This window comes from Pelophylax lessonae (assembly GCF_965119305.1).
Source record: "Pelophylax lessonae genome assembly, chromosome: 3".
Taxonomy (NCBI): domain Eukaryota; kingdom Metazoa; phylum Chordata; class Amphibia; order Anura; family Ranidae; genus Pelophylax; species Pelophylax lessonae.
Genome location: NC_138770.1, coordinates 285,739,809 through 285,758,622, shown reverse-complemented (window position 1 = coordinate 285,758,622; position 18,814 = coordinate 285,739,809). Strand labels below are relative to the sequence as shown.

Below are 18,814 nucleotides of genomic sequence, written 5' to 3'. Positions count from 1 at the left end.
GTACCTAAACCAAATTTGTGTCATTTTACCCCACAAATAGAGCTTTCTTTTGGTGGTATTTGATCACCGTCAGGTTTTTTCTTTTTTGGTGCACAAATAAAAAAAAGACTGAAAAGTTTGAAAAAAAAAAAAAGTTTTTTTGTTTAGGTTATAAAATTTTGTAAATAGATATGTTTTTTCCTGCACTGATGAGCACTGATGATGCCGCACTGACAGGCACTGATGAGGAGGCACTGATGAGGAGACACTGATGAGGAGGCACTGATGAGGAGGCACTGATGAGGAGGCACTGATGAGGAGGCACTGATGAGGAGGCACTGATGAGGAGGCACTGATGAGGAGGCACTGATATGCGGCACTGATATGCGGCACTGATATGCGGCACTGATATGCGGCACTGATATGCGGCACTGATATGCGGCACTGATATGCGGCACTGATATGCGGCACTGATATGCGGCACTGATATGCGGCACTGATATGCGGCACTGATATGTGGCACTGATATGTGGCACTGATATGCGGCACTGATATGCGGCACTGATATGCAGCACTGATATGCAGCACTGATATGCAGCACTGATATGCAGCACTGATATGCGGCACTGATATGCACTGATATGTGGCACTGATAGATAGCACTGATAGGTGGCACTGTTGGGCGGCAATGATCGGCACTGATGGGTGGCACTGATCGGCACTGATGGGGGGCACTGATGGGCATTAATGGGCACTGGTGGGCGGCACTGATATATGGCAATAACGGCACTGGTGGGCAGCACTGATAGATGGCATTGGTGGGCAACACTGATAGGGAGGGCACTGGGGGGCTCTCTGAGCCCTGCTTGCCATCCCTGGTGGCCATAGTGGGCATCCCTGGTGGGCATCCCTGGTGGCTTAGTGGCACCCCTCCCCCCCCCCCCAGGGCTGCACTGGTAATCAATGTTCTGATTACCAGCACAGACCCCCCCCCTGTGATCAGTGAGTAATTAGAAATACTCACTGATCACCCCCGCAGCAGCACCGATCATCCCTCTTCTCCTCACTGACAGGATCTGTTAGGAGGAGAAGAGATCGAAGCCGTTACAACGGCTCTATTTACATTACATGACGGCTGTGATTGGACACAGCCGTCATGTGATCAGGAGGGCCAATCACAGGGCCCTCCTGCCGAATGATGTTGCTCTGTGTCCGAGGGACACAGGCACATCGAGATCGCGCCGCTGCGCGTGCCTGCGGCGGCGCGATCTCTCTCCTTCTGAAGGACGTTCCGGAACGTCCATTCAGAAGGACGAGACTCCCGCCCGGCCGTATATGTACTATGGCCCGGGTGTGAGGTAGTTAAAGGAATAAAACATTGTGAATAGGAATGTATTTCAGCGCTGCACTGCATTTTTTTTTGAGCTGATGTACATTTTAAACTCTCTTAAATAGGAGGCAAATTAGTTATCTGTACTCTGAATATGTTATAATAGAACTAAAGGCAACTTTTTTTTTATCTAATTTTGAATAGAGTATAACCCCCATCAGGTTTTTGTCATCTGTGTTCCAATAAGATTTCCCTTAATTTCTATACCTTAGCCAAAACAGGAAGTGAGAGAAAATCCTTCAAAGCGAGGAAATTCTTGGTTGTCACAAAACTAAATTCTCAGTTGAAAGATTTCCCCTCTATAACTGTTCTTAAGAAAACCCTAAATTTTATGTTTCTTTCACTTTTGGTGATGGTAAACATGGCAAATCAGGAGAGTGAATCTCCCTAATGGGGCCACAGACCGCAATAAAAACTTGATAAGTGTTCTAATTCCTCTCCACTCTATCTAAAACTAAATGAGAAGTTTTACCTTTTAGTTAAACACTGCTCAAAAAAATTAAAGGAACACTTTAATCAGAGTATAACATCAAGTCAAGTAAACTCCTGGGATATTGATCTGCTTAGTTAAGTAGCAGAGGGGTTAGTTAATCCGTTATAGCTGATTTGGTGTTAATGAAATTAACAGGTGCACTAGATGGGCAACAATAAGGTGACCTCCAAAAGGGGAATGGTTTTACAGGTGGAGGCAACTGTGAATTTTTTCCCTACTTTACTTTTCTGACTACTTTTCACTAGTTTTGCATTTGGCTAGGGTCAGTGTCACTACTGGTAGCATGAGGCGTGATACCTAGACCCTATAGAGGTTGCACAGTCTAACTGGCACATCAATATCTGCCATTGCCAGAAGGTTTGCTGTGTCTCCCAGCATAGTCTCAACAGCATGCAGGAGATTCCAAGGGACAGGCAGTTACTCTGAGAGCTGGACATGGCCGTAGAAGGTCCTTAACCCATCAGCAAGACCGGTATCTGCTCCTTTGTGCAAGGAGAAACACAGTGAGCACTGCCAGAGCCCTACAAAATCACCTCCAGCAGGCCACTGGTATGAATGCCTCTGACCAATCGGAAACAGACTTCATGAGGGTGGCCTGAGGGCCCGATGTCCTCTAGTGAGCCCTGTGCTCACTGCCCAGCTCTGTGGAGCTTTATTGGCATTTGCCACTGAACACTAGAATTGGCAGGTCCACCACTGGTGTCCTGTGCTTTTCACAGATTAGATCAGGTTCACCCTAAACACATGTGACAGACGTGAAAGGGTCTGGAGAAGCTGTGGAGAATATTATGCTGCCTGTAACATCGTTCAACATTACTGTTTTTGGTGGAGAGTCAGTGATGGTCTGGGGAGGCATATCCATGGAGGGACACACATACCTCTACAGGTAAGACAATGGCACCCTGGCTACCAATGGGTATCAGGATGAAATCCTTGGACTATTGTCATACCCTATGCTGGTGCAGTGGGTCCTGGATTCCTCTTGGTGCACAACAATGCCCGACTTCATGTGGTGAGAGTATGCAGCCAGTTCCTAAAGAATGAGGTAATTGATACAATTGAATGACTCCCGCGCTCGCCTGACCTAAATCCAATAGAACACCTCTGGGACATTGTTATAGTCCATCCAATGTCACCATGTTGCACCTCAGTGTGTTCAGGAGCTCTGTGATGCCCTGGTCCAGATTTGGGAGGAAATACACAAGGACACCATCCGTCGTGTCATTGGCAGCATGCCACGACGTTGTCAGGCATGCATGCAAGCAGGTGGGGGCCATACAAACTGAGTACCATTTTCAGTTGCTGCAATGAAATTTAAGCAAAATGAACTAGCCTGCTGCATCATTTTTTCACCTTGATTTTTGGGGTGTCTTTGAATTCAGCCCTCTGTAGGTTGATCATTTTTATTTCCATTAAACGATGTGGCATCATTTGGTTACTAACACATTACCCAGTCCATATCTGTATAGATTTACAGCATGATATTTTTCATCATTGAGTTCTGTGTTTTCAAAGTGTTCCTTCAATTTTTTCGAGCAATGTACTCCTTTTACAAACCTAAGCAAAGTGACCATACCTTAAAAAAAAATGTAAAAATTTATAAGCCAAGAGTACAGTCCATAAAAATCACATATCAAAATGATCTGTAATGTGATCTAGTGATTGGTAGCTAGGCTTAAGCACTGTCGCATAGGCCTGCTGAATATAATCGGAGCATCGATGCATCGCAATGTGACCCTTCGCGATTCTGCATCGATTCAGGGTGCCGTCAACATCGATTAAGAAATTACATCATCGACCACGCCCTATCGCGCCTGGGAGAAAAAAGTCACACGATCACAGCTGATTGGTGGATTAGTGCGGGAAGTCACAAGAACACAGCTGATTGGTGGATTAGTGCAGGAGCTCAATAAAAAGGCTCCGCCCCTCCTCTTCCCTCTCTTTGACCCGGGCCGAGGCGCAGCAAGAACATCCCCCGCGTGTATTGGCGTCCCACCTGTGGCCTTGCAGCCAAGAAGCCCGCCATGCCAGTCCACACTCCAGTCCACACAGGATCCCCGAGTGTTGCAGCCATCTAGGATCTGGAGCCCCAAGCATCCCCATCGCAGCCAGCCAGCGCCGCCCGCCTCACCATGGTCGTCCCAGGCCCAGCCGCCACGCCAGTGACGCCACACGCCAGCCGCCACTGAGCCCAGAGAGCAGCACCTGTCCTCCCCTGTAATGCAGTGCACAACAACCCACACAGTCACACAGCAGGTAAGTCCGAACTAATAATTGTAATCATGGGGGTTTCTCTGGGGGGGTGTCTGTGATGGGGGGGCCTGGGACAGGGGACGGTCGGTCGGGGGTAGTGTTCTGCGGGGGGGGGGGGGTCTCTGACTGTCAGTGTCAGTGGGGGTGGGGTCTCTGTCAGTGTCAGCTGTGGGGGTCTGGGGAAGGGGGGACTCTGTCAGTGCTGTGGGGGATTGGGGAAGGTGTGGGACTGGGAAGGTCTCTGTCAGTGTGTCAGGCTGTCAGCTTAGCTGTGGGGGGAGGGGGGTCTCTGTCAGTGTCACTGTCAGGCAGCTCAGCTGTGGGGGAAGGGGGGGTCTCTCTGACTGTCAGTGTCAGTCAGGCAGCTGTGGGGTAAGGGGGGTCTCTGGCTCTGGCTCAGTGCATGCATAAGAGGGACTGACAGACAGACACACAGTAATATTTTATGAAAGATGTTTCTTGCTTGTGGCGGCTTAGTTTACAAGTGCTTTTTTTTTTTTTTTTTTTTTTTTTTTAACACTGACAGAGTTTGGCAACTTACGTCATCCGTCTCCCTCACATACGTGGTAGTATGGTAATGGCAGAAGGAGAAAAAGATAGAGAGATAAAAAATGCACCTAGCGTTTTAAGAGCAAACATCTGGGCACATTTCGGATTTTACGAACACACAGGGAAGCGTGAGTTGGACAAGACACATGCTGTGTGTAATGCCTGTCACACAAAAATTAAATACCTAGGGAATACTACGAAGTTGAGAAACCATGTTAGCCGTTTTCACTCTGAGTTAGTAACACCTGTCGCCACCAGCAGTGCCACCACTGCCAAGGAAAGACTGCTAGACCCAGATCAGCCAAGAATTGATGCCATACTGTCAACCTATCCGCCCAACTCTGAAAAAGGGAAGAAATTAACCAAAGCTGCTGCAGCTTTCATCTCCAAGGACCTACAGCTTTACTCAGTTGTGGACAACGCCGGGTTTCGCTACCTTTTGAAGACGCTAGAGCCACGTTATAAGATCCCGTCACGCAGTCACTTTACAGAAAACGTTATACCTGCACTCTACCACGACTCCAAAGCTCAGGTACTTGCGTCAATGAACCAAGCCAGTCGAGTCGCAATAACGTGCGATTCATGGACTTCAGTCACAACGGAGTCCTATGTTACAATAACAGCACATTACGTTACTAAGGACAGGCAGGTCTTGTCACATGTGTTGCAAACGAGAGCCATTTATGAGGCTCACACAGGTGCTCATCTGACAGAGCTACTGTCTCATGTTGTGGAAGAATGGCAGCTGTCTGATAAATCTGTAGTGCTTGTGACCGACAACGCGGCGAACATGATAGTTGCAGCTCAAGTTGGTAAATTTCCTCATGTTAAATGTTTTGCCCATACACTCAAACTTGCATGTCAACTGGCACTGAAAGGGGCAACACTCTCCAGGCTTCTCGGCAGAGTGCGACGAATATCCACATTCTTTCATCCCAGAACTAGAGCAAGCCACTGTCTAAAAGAGAAACAGAAATGTCTGGGCCTGAAGAATCATAAGCTAATAACTGATGTGCCATCAAGATGGAACAGTGCATATGACATGGTCGAGAGGTTCTTAGAACAACAACCTGCAGTTTGTGCCACCTTGCTGTCTCCAGAAGTCAGAAAAGGAGAGTCTGATCTCTGCATTTAATGAAACAGATGTGTCAAATGCAGAGGACGCTGTGAGTGCATTAAAGCCAATGAAGGATGCAACCTTGCTAATGTCAGAAGAGCGCAACCCAACAGTGTCTCTCATTGCCCCTCCAAATGCACAACTGCTCCAGAGCATGACAGACACCATGGGAGACACACCCATGACCCATGAGATCAAGAATGCCATCAAAACAGATCACCTGAAGAGGTACAGCAGTGAGGCAGAGAAGAAGATCCTTCATACAGCCTCTGCACTGGATCCTCGCTTTAAAGGACTGCCTTTTATTCTCACAGAGGATGAGAGATCGGAGATATACAGAGGAGTGACTGAGGAGGCTGCATCTTTGGAGGTAATTAGAATTTCATCATGTTTCCTCCCAGACAGCTAGAAGCTCAGCTACATTGTGTTGTGTAATAAGCCCTGATTCACTCATGCGGTGTGGGAAGTGGAACTGTATGGATTACCATGCGGTTTCCCACACCTAATCAATGAATCACACTCTTAGGCAGTTCAGCTCTTCTTATACTATTCTCTTTTGTTCAAACACAGATTACATCTAATAGAAGGACAAATGTGGATGAAGTGCCTAGGGAAAAAGCAACTGTGGAAGAAGAAACACCCATTGAGGACAGCCATTCTCCTCCCAAAAAAAAAGGCCACAACATCGCTGATCATGACTTTGCTGGGGCAGTCTTTCACTGATGGTGCAATAGAACCTAAGACCCCCTATGCCAAGGCAGAAGACGAAATGGAAAAATATTGTAAAGCCCCACCTCTGCCTCTCACTGAGGACCCTTTGAAATGGTGGCGTGAGCATGAGGTCATATTTCCCCTCCTCTCTCAGCTGTCAAAGCAATACTTGTATATCCCAGGTACAAGTGTATCTGCAGAGCGGGTTTTCTCTACTGCAGGAGATAACTGCAAAAAGAAGCAGTCTGAAACCTGAGCATGTGGATCAGCTAGTGTTCTTACAGAAAAACCTAGTGTTCTTACAGAAAAATCTACATGTTCCCAAATGCTAAGCACTGCAATAATTACTAATTCATGTTTTTAATGAATTAATAATTACTAATTCAGTCTGCCAGTCACACCAGTGTTGTTTTATAGGACTGATGTTTTTTTTTTTTTTTTTGAAGATTGTCCTGTCCTATGTCGATTACCAATCCATAATCCGTTGCTTCACACTAAAAGTGTCTAGGGGTTCATTTAACCCTCAACCAAATAAATAATATTAAAGTGTATTTTCTTCTAGACAACTGACACCAAGCCAGCCACGGTGCCTGCATTATAGGAAGGAAAATCATTGAGAGAAATAACTTACATTGAACACGTACAACGTACATTGAAGCTTAACCTCGAGTAAATCTTATCTTATTGGATCACAAATAAATACACCAATTTTGGATTCTTGTGTAATATTACTATATTTGTGAGTTTGTGAATGTGACCCCATAAGGATTTCCTCAAGGTTAAGCTTCAGTTGACAATTTATTCTCTCAAGGATTTTCCTTCCTCTAATGGTGGCTTGTTGGCTAGCTTGGCTTCAGTTACAGATGTAATCGACGTGGTAGTGCGCAGTGCAGGTAAAGTTTTCTTTCTGTAACGTGACTGACTGAGTGTCGTGACAACTCAAGAGCTTATAACGCAGCTCTAGCATTAACTCAACACACACACAGTGTGTGTTGAGTTGATGCTAGAGCTGCGTATAAGCTTTTGAGTTGCCACGACACACACACACACTGTGTGTTTAGTTGACTGGCAGGGGCAAACATAACCACAGTGAACCTGGAACATTTTATATTTTTTACAGCTTTTCTGGCACTGGAGAGATGGAGAATGGCTTGTTTTCAAAAATGGTCCATTCACATAAGTGAATTGATAAGCTTAAGCTTATATTTATATAACTCCCCTCTAGTAGCCATCAACTCACTTGAGTTGACTGGCAGTTGCAGGGGGAAACAAACATCACAGGGAACATGGAAGTTATGCAACAGTGCACTATTGCCAGGTTCACCTTGATGTTTACAAAACAGAGCACTTCCTGACTAGTAGCAGAGGACAGGTTATGGCACACACCTGGAATTTATTGCAACGCATGTCTGTCTGGTGTCTGTTGTACTCTGTAGCAATAGCAAGTGTAGGGGTTCCCTCAACCAAACAAATACTAAAGGTAAAAGTGTATCTAGACAACTGAAGGCAAGCCAGCCACGGTACAGGAAAGGACATCCTTGAAAGAATAAATCAATCCTACTTTGAAGCGTAAAACCTTGATTAAATCTTTACTGGATCACAAATACACACAAACCTGACCTAACCATATGCCTTGAGTTGTACCAGTGCCTTGCCAAACCTTTCTCATGATTCTGATGCAGACAATCGTGTTGTGTGTTTTTTTGTGATCCCATGAAGATTTACTCAAGGTTTAAGCTTCAGTTGATGATTTACTCTGTCAAGGGTTTTCCTTCCTCTAATGGTGGCTTGGCTTCAGTTGGGTTTAATCGTGGTAGAGACAGAGACTGTCTGCAGGACAGGTAACGTTTTCTTTAAAGTAAGTGACATAAAAGTGACATAAGTGAATTGATAAGCTTAAAGCTTATATTTATAACTCCCCCTTATATTTATAACTCTAGCAGCCATCAACTCACTTGAGTTGACTGGCAGTTCCAGGGGGAAACAAACATCACGGTGAACATGGAAGTTATGCAGCAGTGCACTATTGCCAGGTTCACCTTGATGTTTGCTACTAGTCAGGAAGTGCTCTGTTTTGTAGAGGACAGGTTATATGGCACACCTGGAATTTATTGCAATGCATGTATTCACATAAAAGGATTTATAATGTTTTGTGGGAATTTAAGATGACCATTTTCACAAGAATATTAGCCTGGCTGGCTGGCTTCTATCTTGGCTTTAAAGTACAACTATAGGCAAAACTGTATCCAAAATCAAAAAAAGTTTTGCCTTTAGTTGTACTTTAAAAGGTAGACCTTATATTAATATTTTCTTTTATGAAGCAGTAAACTGCACTACTACAGTTTTTACTAATTTTTACTGTTACTTCTAGTAAATACTAGTGTTGTTGTCTGTCTCTACTATGCTATCTTCATTTTCAGACCTTCCTATATGTTTGCAGTGCAAGTGCACTATGAGTATGCAGGGCTTGCAGGTCATGACAGGGTCCAGGGAAGTGTCCTTTAAAAGCAAATGAAAATAAAAATGATTCTTTAATTTGTGACTGCTTGATTGTTTTTTTTTTTAATATAAAGTTTTGAAAACCATTGGGCAGTGGGCTGGGCATGGGCATTGGGCAGTAATCGTGATGCATCGCGGAATCAAATCGTATCGAATCGCAACCCTAATAATCATAATCGCATCAAATCGTGAGGTAAGTGAAGATGTGCAGCCCTACTGTCACATGAGGGTGTCACATGATCCCCCACAAACCGAATAAGTGGGTGTTGTCACTGGCTGCAATGGAAGGCAGGAGCAGTGAAGAAGCCCTGGTATAGTTAGTGTAACTGGTGCAGGTAGGCACTATACAAAGACACTGTCACTTAATCCTGAACGTGCACAGCGAGAATGTGTCTTTAAAGTATAACTTCACCTTTTAAGGAAAAAAATAAATATTTTATTTGTGGAAATGTGCAATTAATTTCTTCCTATAGGAGCCTGCAAAGCATTGCACCTGTAATCAGTGGGTCGCAGGTGTGATGTCTTGCTCATGCAAACGCTCGCTCCAACATTCTGCTCATATCTCAATGCAGGTTTTCAGTTAGAAAGCTGGAGGAAGAGTGAATGGTTTACAAGCATGCTGATCAGCACACTATGTCCACTAGAAAATACAAACCTACTAAGGCAGATGGGACATGTGGTTTATTCATTCACAGATCCCTGCAAACTAATGTTGTGGCTGTGCAGGAGCAACACACAGCCTTGCCAATTTTAAATGTGACAGGGGCTGCGGGGGAAAAGAACCCCCACCTGCTGTCACTGGGAGGGGGGGTGCTGGAACACGTTACACCCTAAATACGGAAACATGTTCTAAAAGTTAACTAAGCCTTTTAAATAGCCATCCTGGAACTTATGTTGAGGGAATTGGCTTCAGTTTTCTTTTGTCAGTTGATCAGACAGCAACATTGAAATGTTTGTGCTAAGTTGTAAGCCTGTAGCTGGAGGCTAATCTGAGTCAGAGGTTTGTGAACACAGCCAAGAACTGCAGAGGCACGAGGACTTGCACGATTGTCCTCTCTGAGTTGGCACTTCAGGCCAAGAAGTTTTGCTGACCCTGGATGGTGCCTAAGCAAACATGACTCAGTCCTAAAGAGAAAGGCAGATAAAGGCATTGTCAAGGGGTGTACTGTATCTTTTTATTTCCTTCTAGAAAGGCCCTGGTGACCATCTTTAAAGCAAACTTATGTTCAAATAATAACATAAAGCTATGTTTATATTCTTGCTGGAGTGGACATTGAAAAATACAGAACACAATATTTTTTCTTGCATATAGAGTTGAGAAAAAGGAACGGGCCAGGCTGAAGACCGTGAAGTTTAATTCAAAAGCACGGGGAGATAAAGGAGTGAGTACTTTTTTTTTCATATACAATCTGTCATCTATCTCTCTAGCACACTGCATGTATTTGTTCTAAATCTGTGTGCGTCATTTTAGCATGTATATTTATCTGTGCAAGCGTTTTCATATAGACTTTTAAGATTTTTATTTTTTTTTGTAATATATAAAGCTTTTTAGATTGTGATTTTTGTTTAGATTTTTCTCCGTAAAATGTGCATTTAAACAGGCACAATTACTGTAATTAGAGTAGTTTTATAAAGTTGCAGTCTGAGATATTGCTTGCTTCTGTGCTAGTAGATGATTAGTTTTTTCAGAAAAATGGCAGCAAAAAGAATATATGCATTTCCCTCACAACTATCGCATTTTTTTACCCAGCTTGTTTATAAATTTGGATTATAGGTGCACTGCCACTGCATATAGTCTGGTTGCTACATTACATAGGTAGCTGAGCAATGCACTTCATTTTGGGACCAACTTTTGGTCATTTATGTACTTGTGTACTTGCATCTATTCCCATTTTTGTCTAACAGATCTTTAGATATTTCATGCAACTTTCTACTTGTTTTTGGACATTAAGGAACATTCATCAACAATTAGAGCAGGCAGAATCCGGAGAAGCTGTGCATGGCAACCCAGTCAGCTTCTATCTTCAGCTTGTTCAGTTAAGCTTAGAAAATAAAAGTTGGAAGCTGATTGGTTGCACAGCTGCTCCAGATTCTGGTTGCTCCAGTTTTGATAAAACGTATTCTGACCCCAGGGAAAGGGGACATGTTGCATGCACTAGCGTGCATGTTATATGAGCATATAACATGCCCTAGCGTGCATGTTATATGAGCATATAACCTTGAAAAAGTAAGCGTAGTTTGTAACCCATATAAGCCAAGTGTGTTATATTGTGAAATAACTAAACATAGCCATTTCATCATCTAATATGTAGTTTATCACTTTCTAAGTTAAATGCAATTTTTTTCACATTTGGTTATAGAAAAATTGTTGTTTGGTTTTATAGTAATTTATATTTATTAGGTGTAAAATACTAATGCATTAATTTACTCATGTAGCACATTTAAAATTAATATTTAAGTTAATGCTCCCAACAACTGGAATTGTTTGAAAAAACTTTTTCTCTTTCATTCATTGACGGACACAGCTCCTGATTCTTCTTGACCGTTTGGTTATGCTGCCCCCTACTGGAGTAGGACACTAGGCAGGAAAAAACTTGACTACGCTTATAGGGCAGTCCCAGTGGGTTTACTCCCACTTCCTGCTGTAGGTACTGTAGGTTTTTTTTTCTGCCTAGTCAGGATTAGGGACCTAGTTCTTTGCTGGGTTCTCTGGTCCTGGCAATTTTTTCATTTTAATCAGGGGTCGGGTTCCTCCTTTACCTTTTTAGGAGCACTCTACTAAGGCGCTTAGTGTCTCCTGGGATTTCCGTCATCAAGCGTCAGTGACACAGGTTTGCAAGGGTTCCACCTGTTCGTCGGAGCAAAGTTTTTGTAAAGTGGTTGTGTTGGCATCTGCGGATGTTTTTTTTGGCCACAAGGTTTTTGCTGCCTGCTGTTTAGAGGACCTGGTCCTCTTTGAGGGTGTATTGTCTTTTTTCAGGTGAGCTCCAATTGTTGTTGTGCTCCATGTTACCTGGTTGGCTATGGTTAGCCTTGGGAGTTTTTTTCTGCTGTTTCCCACCCCTCATGTTTTACACTGCTTTGGGACGTCCCAATGGTTAAGAAGAATCAGGAGCTGTGTCCGTCAATGAACATCAGAGAAATGGATTTTATAGTAAGTCAAAAATCCAATTTTTATTGACCAAAGCATGCAGCAGTTTTTACTGCTTTCAAAGAGGCAAACATGCTATACAGTCGAGTAAATATTTGCGCTCCTGCAGATTTTGTTAGTTTGCCCACCTAAAAAAAAAAATGAAGGGTCTATATGTTGTTTTTTATCATAGGTGTTTTGTAAATAATAGAGACAGAATATCAACCAAAAATCCAGAAAAAAAACAAACCCATGATACAAATATTATAAATTAAGTTGCAGTTCAGTCAGTAAATTAAGTGTTTGATCCCCAAGCAAAACATGAGTTAGTACTTGGAGAAACCCTTTTTGGCAAGCACAGAGGTAACATGTTCCTTGTAGTTAGTTACCAGGTTTGCAACTTTGTCAGGAGGGATTTTGGTCCACTCTTCAGATCTTCTCTAAATCCTTAAGGTTTCTTTGCTGTCACTGGGCAAAGTTTCAGCTCACTCCATGAATATTCTATAGGATTTAGGTCTGGAGACTGGCTAGGCTACTCCATGACCTTTATGTGCTTCTTCTTTAGCCACTCCTTTGTTGCCTTGGTGGTATGTTTTGGGTCATTGTCATGCTGAAAGACCCATCCACGACCCATTTTCAGATTCTCATCCAAGATTTTATAGTACATGGACCTGTTCATTCACCCCTCAATGCGGCAAAGTTGGCCTGTATCTTTAGCAGAGGAACAGGCCCGAAGCATAATGTTTCCACCTCCCGTGCTTGACTGTAGGAATGGTGATCTTAGGGTCATAGTCAGCATTTTTTTTCCTCCAAACGCAGTGAGTCCAGTTAAAGAGCTCATTTTTGGTTTCATCTGTTTCGTCACTTTCTCCTAATCCTTCCCTAAATCATTTAGATGTTCATTGGCAAACTTCAGACAGGCCTGTACATGTGCCTTCTTGAGGAGGAGGACCTTGTGGGCACTGCAGGATTTGAATCCATGGTGACGTATTGTGTTACCAGTGGTTTGTTTAGTGACTGTGGTCCCAACTGCCTTGAAATCATTCACAAGCTCCTCCCGTGTAGTTTGGGCTGATTCCTCACTTTTGTCATGATCATCCTTACCACATGAGGCGAAATCTTGCATGGAGCTTCAGATCGAGGGCAATTGATGGTTATTTTGTATTTCTTCAATTTGCGAATAATCATTCCAACAGTTGTCTCCTCCTAACCAAACTTCTTGCTGATGGTCTTGTAGCCCATTCCAGCCTTGTGTAGATCTACAATCTTGTCCTTGACATCCTTTGTGAGCTCTTTGGTCTTGCCTGTGATGGTGGGTTTGAATATAAGAGATTCTGTGGCTAGGTGTCTTTTATACACATGAGTTGTCATTAGGAGTACCTTCTTATATTGACAGGACTAATGTGTACCACATGAGCTGTGGCCACACTGTGGGAGCCAGAATTATTGTTGGTAGGGTATGAAATATAAATTTTACTCACTGCACTGCAATTCAATTTTATAACATTTGTATCATGTGTTTTTTCTGGACTTTTGTTTGATATTCTGCCTCTATCACTTAAAATACACCTATGATAACAAATTAGACCCTTTATTTCTTTCTAAGTGGGCAAACTTACAAAATCTGCAGGGGATCAAAAAACTATTTTCTCCACTGTATTAACTCATACTAAACAAAACCACCTTCCTGTTGGCATGAGTTTCTAAGGCTTACCTCTTTAACTCCAAGCATTTTTTTTCTGGCTCGCTACAACTGAGAGCTGCCGCTTTCATACACCAAAGCCAACATTGCTTGTCAGCATCTCTCTTCCCTTGCCCAATCACAGAATGATCTGTATTCTGTGAATAATTCACACACACTACAAAGTGATCTGTGACTGGGCAAAGGGAGAGAGACACAGACCAACACTGTGGCTTTAGTGTTTGAGAATTTCCTGTTCTTTCTGTTTATATATTTTTTTTTAAAGAATCTTTATATAGTTCTATTTCATATTGTAAATTACCAAAAGCTAACTTTTGTAACACCTTTACAGCAAACATATTGGTTACATTTAATTGTGAATACTTTTCACTAAATACTGAAACATTGTGACAAGCTAGCTGAGCATGCGTTATGGTTTCATAAACCGTAATGTCTCTGTTTTCAATTTTCGTTAAAACGTTAAAGCTTTTAGTAAATAAAATTCTTATGTGTTTTCGTAAAATGTTACTTGACAGCATGCTATACGTGACTGCAGACTATTTAACTAAATTAACTGAGTGATGTCCTTGTTCTTTGAATGTATAACCGTTTGTACACACACTGTGTACTAACACTGCTCCCCAAAATGCATGAAATGAGTTGAAACAAATACGCTTGCCATTGATATAGAACTGCATTTTCTGTGATATTGTTCCCTCTTTTCCTCTGCTTTTGTTGTTTGTCCCTCAGCTTTTAATCATATTTACCTATTTATCTAGATAAATAAATGGGTTGATGAAATGAGATGGTACTAGAACTCCTGCTTTTGTAGAGGCTATTGATACCAATCCTATGATGCCATCTGTATTTGCAAAAATCTTAGTATATGCTATACCTGGAAAATTCAAAGGTTTTCTAAACATAGCAGATATATTTAAAATTGTTAAAAATGAATTATGTGATCACAGAAATGTTAAGTACATCCAGTGTATACTGGGAGCATCAAGCTGATTATTTTAGCAGGCATTTCTGTGCTTTTTATTGCCTGCATCTGATGAAATAACAATGGAATCTGGCTCAGATGTGAACTATAATTCTCTTTCTAGTACACTGGCCATGCAAACTTTGCATTGCTGGTGGTATTCTGTCATTTCTCCTTTTCTGAGGAAATAGAAATTCAGTCATGAGGCTTATTTAATGACTTAATGGTAAAAGTGCATCGGTTTGTCCCACTCAGTCTTTAAAGTCTGGCGTAACTTAAATCTGAAGTGTTTATAATGAACCTTTCCTTTTTTCCTTCTTTAGGAACCATGCTAGTAGCCACCTCTGCCTCTTTAGTAACCTAAATGAAGACAGCATACAGTTTTAAAGGGAAACTATTATTTTTTTTTTTTATCATTATTTTATTTGTTATATACATTTTTACTCTGGACTTGTTCCATTTTTTTTTCAGTACTTTTTGGGTTTTCTAAACAGGGCCCAAGGAAGTATTTGTAGAAAATCCTTTATTTTCCTTTGCAAAGCTACTGAAAATTAAATTACAAAACGCATGCACGGAAATAAGGAAAAAAAATATGTAAACTCATTAGAGAGAGAGAATAGCCAAAAGTCATGCGAGTTGTCACGTTTAGTGCATTTTTTTGTGTGCTCTGAAACTGGTTTCTCCATGGAATCTTCATACAGCACTTCTATAAATACTTATTCTTGGCCCTTGTAATTCTTAACCATGGAGACATTTGCACCAAGTTATCATATAGGTTGAGCTGAGCCGATCTGTTTTCTCTTTTTTTGTTTTTATCTGTTTCTTGAATTTTACCATTGCAAACAGACAAACAACATAGAGAAACCTTCACATTGATAGAACATTGGTAACATGGCCCCTGCAAGGGTTCTATCAAAGATCATTTTCAAATATGGAATGTGGTTGTATTATCCTGACCAGACGTCATATGATTTGATCACTGCAAGTTTTTATTTTTTTGCTAAACAAATAAAAGACCGAAAAGTTAAAAAAAAAAAAAAAAGTTTTTTTGTTTATGCTATACCATTTTGTAAATAAGTTTTTTCCAGCACTGATGAGGCCGCACTGACAGGCACTGATGAGGTGGCACTGATAGGTGGCACTGCTGGGCACTGATAGGTGGCACTAATGGGCACTGATAGGCGGCAATGGGGGGCAATAATGGGCACTGGTGGGCGGCACTGATGGCAATGATGGGGGGCGCGCAGAGTTCATTATCCTGCCACCGTCATATGACGTCCGGTCAGGATAATGCAACCACCTTCCCGCCATCATTGTGGTTAAAGTAGAACTACAGACCAAACTTTTTTTTTTTTTTTCATTTTGGATAGAGCAAGGAAGAATTATAACAACTGACAGATTTTTTTATCGCTATCTGTATTCCATTGCCGAGATTTCCCTTCACTTCCTGTCCCATCGCCAAACAGGATGTTAGAGGAAATACCTGTAAATCAAGGGAATTCCTTGGGGACCCCCAGGTCACCAGAACTAGTGTACCTGTTGAAAGATTTCCCCTCTGTTTACTGGGAACACCCCAAATTTTGGGTAATTTCTCTTACTTTCAATTTCAATGATAATGGAAAACAGGACCAATAGAGAGGGTGAGTCTCCTTAACAGGGGGCAAAGGTTTTGCCTTTAGTTATACATTATTTGTTTTTCTTTGAAAACTCTGAATCAGTTAGGACCGCTGATGTGCATATCCTGTGAAGATACAAGCTTCCCAGAGTCTGTGCAATTCCTATCCAATTGACCCAAATGGTAGCAGCACATTTAAAGGGCAACTACTCCTGTTGCTTAAGTCCCTAAAAGGGCTTATTGACACATTTAGAGCATTTGGCAAAGGCTTTCAGTGTACCAGCATTCTGAAGTTGTATTATTAAACGTGATAATGCCACAAGAATTTTTTTTTTTTGTAGAAGCAGATTTTTTTTTTTTTTTCTGCATATGTTTTCATTCTAAACCCACTTGATGTCAAACTATAGATTTGGTTGCTTTGAGTTACAGTACATTTTACGGTTAGTGCATTAAATAAGCCTCTGTCTTATGGTAGAAGAATTTCTGATTTGCACACATTTATTGAGCTAATACATTAGAAATAGATTATGCATTGTATAAATATTAACCTTGGTGTGCAAAATAGCCAGGTAGCATTGTTTGAAGTACATACACATTTGCTTGTGCTTATTGCCCTCCTCTACTTCTCTTCCTTTTTTGTTTAAACCATTTTCTCTATTTCGGTTCCTGGTTTGCCATATATGGTGGAGATTAATATTACTAACACATTTTTGGAACTGGCCATTTAATATTTATTTTGGCTTCTTGTGTTCTGTTTTTTTCTGTTGTTGATGGTTGGGCCATGTGTCCATGACATGTAGTTTAAAATGGAGTGTTTCCAGTGAAACGATCTGTAATGCTTGTAGGTTGGTTTGCCACTGTGAGACGGACGTACAATAAAGTATGCTATAACTTATTAGCAGAACAAAAAGTATTTGAACGTTGATGTGATGCAATTGTGTACTTTCATGTTACAACCATTAAATGGATTAATTCTGTGCCAAAAAAAATTTGAAATTAAAGCTGGAAGTACAGCCATAAAATGGACAAATGAAGAAAGCTATTCTGGAGAAAATGGCATTTTTGAAAAACCTTTGACAAATGGTAAAGATATATAAAGCATATTTCTTTGTAAAGTACAACAGCTGCAGGTATATGCTAATACAAACTCGCCAATAGCTGCAGGTATATGCCAATACAAACTCGCCAATAGACTGGCTAGGATACTTTAAGTAGCTTTGCTAGTAGTGTGCAGGAGATTAAAATACAATGTATTCAGTTACATACCCCTACCCCAATCTGTCAGGCTATCTCCTACTCTGTCAACATTTAGGCAATCCCTGAAAACCCTTCTCTTCAGAGAAGCCTATCCCACCTAGACCTAACAACTGTGTTTCCACTATCTTCATCATCTCATCCCCCACACTTATTAACTCTTGTATAATTTGGCACTTCCTTGACTGTATGCTCTGAGCATCGCCCTCAGATTCCGCCTGCAATATAATATATTGTCCTGTAACTGTACTCTCTGCTCTCGTGTTGTAAAGTGCTAAGCAAACTATTGGCGCTATATAAATCTCATATAATAATATAATAATATTAATAGAAAAGCAGACATCCAAATGCAACGTCCACAAAAACCTGTGAATAATTAGGGTAAAGGAAACAAAAATATCCATATTTTAAGCTAAACTCCAGCAAGCTGCTAAATACACATTTGAAATACAATTAAACTATCTTGCCCATGGACAGTCCCGCTATGCAGAGTACTACAGCATGCAAAATAAGACCCTATTCAGTAGCTGTATTTAGTTTTTTACTGATCCGTATTCCCCCCCAAGATCCACAACCGCTAGGGCAGAGGCGGACTCATAACGCTGGTCTCTGCACTGAGCACTTTCCCAAGACAAGAGGATTGCCGAGAGACTGTAGGCTGACATGTCTCCCCTTCCCTTGCATTCTTCTTATTTCAAGAAAGTTCTCTGAGCTGACACAAGCGACTATTATGCGTCTGTGTCTTTTCTAGGGGTTTTTGGGTTTGCTGTGAGGGGTTGTGGGCATTTTGGACCTTCTAATATTCTATACTTGGCAACATGGGACAAGTTACTTTGTGTGCTTGGTCCTATGGGGGCCTGAACAGTGTAAACAGTTGTAATTATAGTTGTTCCTTTAAGAGAATAAAGTTTAAACTGTACCAATGAGTGATTACACAATTTTGTTACTTCCTAGTCTAGTAATAATAAACCGCAATTTTCCTTAAACAGCATTTCTAAAATGTAATGTAAAGAAATCACCCCAGGAATAACTTGGACACTCATTTTTGCTTTCAAGGAAGGATAGAGGCCCACAGTTTAGTCAGTAACAGAACCTTTGACATATGGCTGCTGAAGACCTCCTGTTTACTGGTGAGCCTAGGACAGATCACCTATCTTATTG

At 41.6% G+C, this 18,814-nt stretch overlaps 1 protein-coding gene across 23 annotated transcripts in view; it reads left to right on the top strand.

Annotated features, from left to right (window-relative positions):
* The window catches only part of DLG1 (discs large MAGUK scaffold protein 1), an 818,929-nt gene that overhangs the window by 684,354 nt on the left and 115,761 nt on the right, over positions 1-18,814 (top strand). For all 23 annotated transcript variants that reach the window (XM_082251441.1, XM_082251439.1, XM_082251438.1 and 20 more), the window contains one exon: positions 10,304-10,373. In XM_082251441.1, the coding sequence (XP_082107567.1) occupies positions 10,304-10,373 (70 nt within the window). The remainder of the gene's footprint in view (positions 1-10,303; positions 10,374-18,814) is intronic.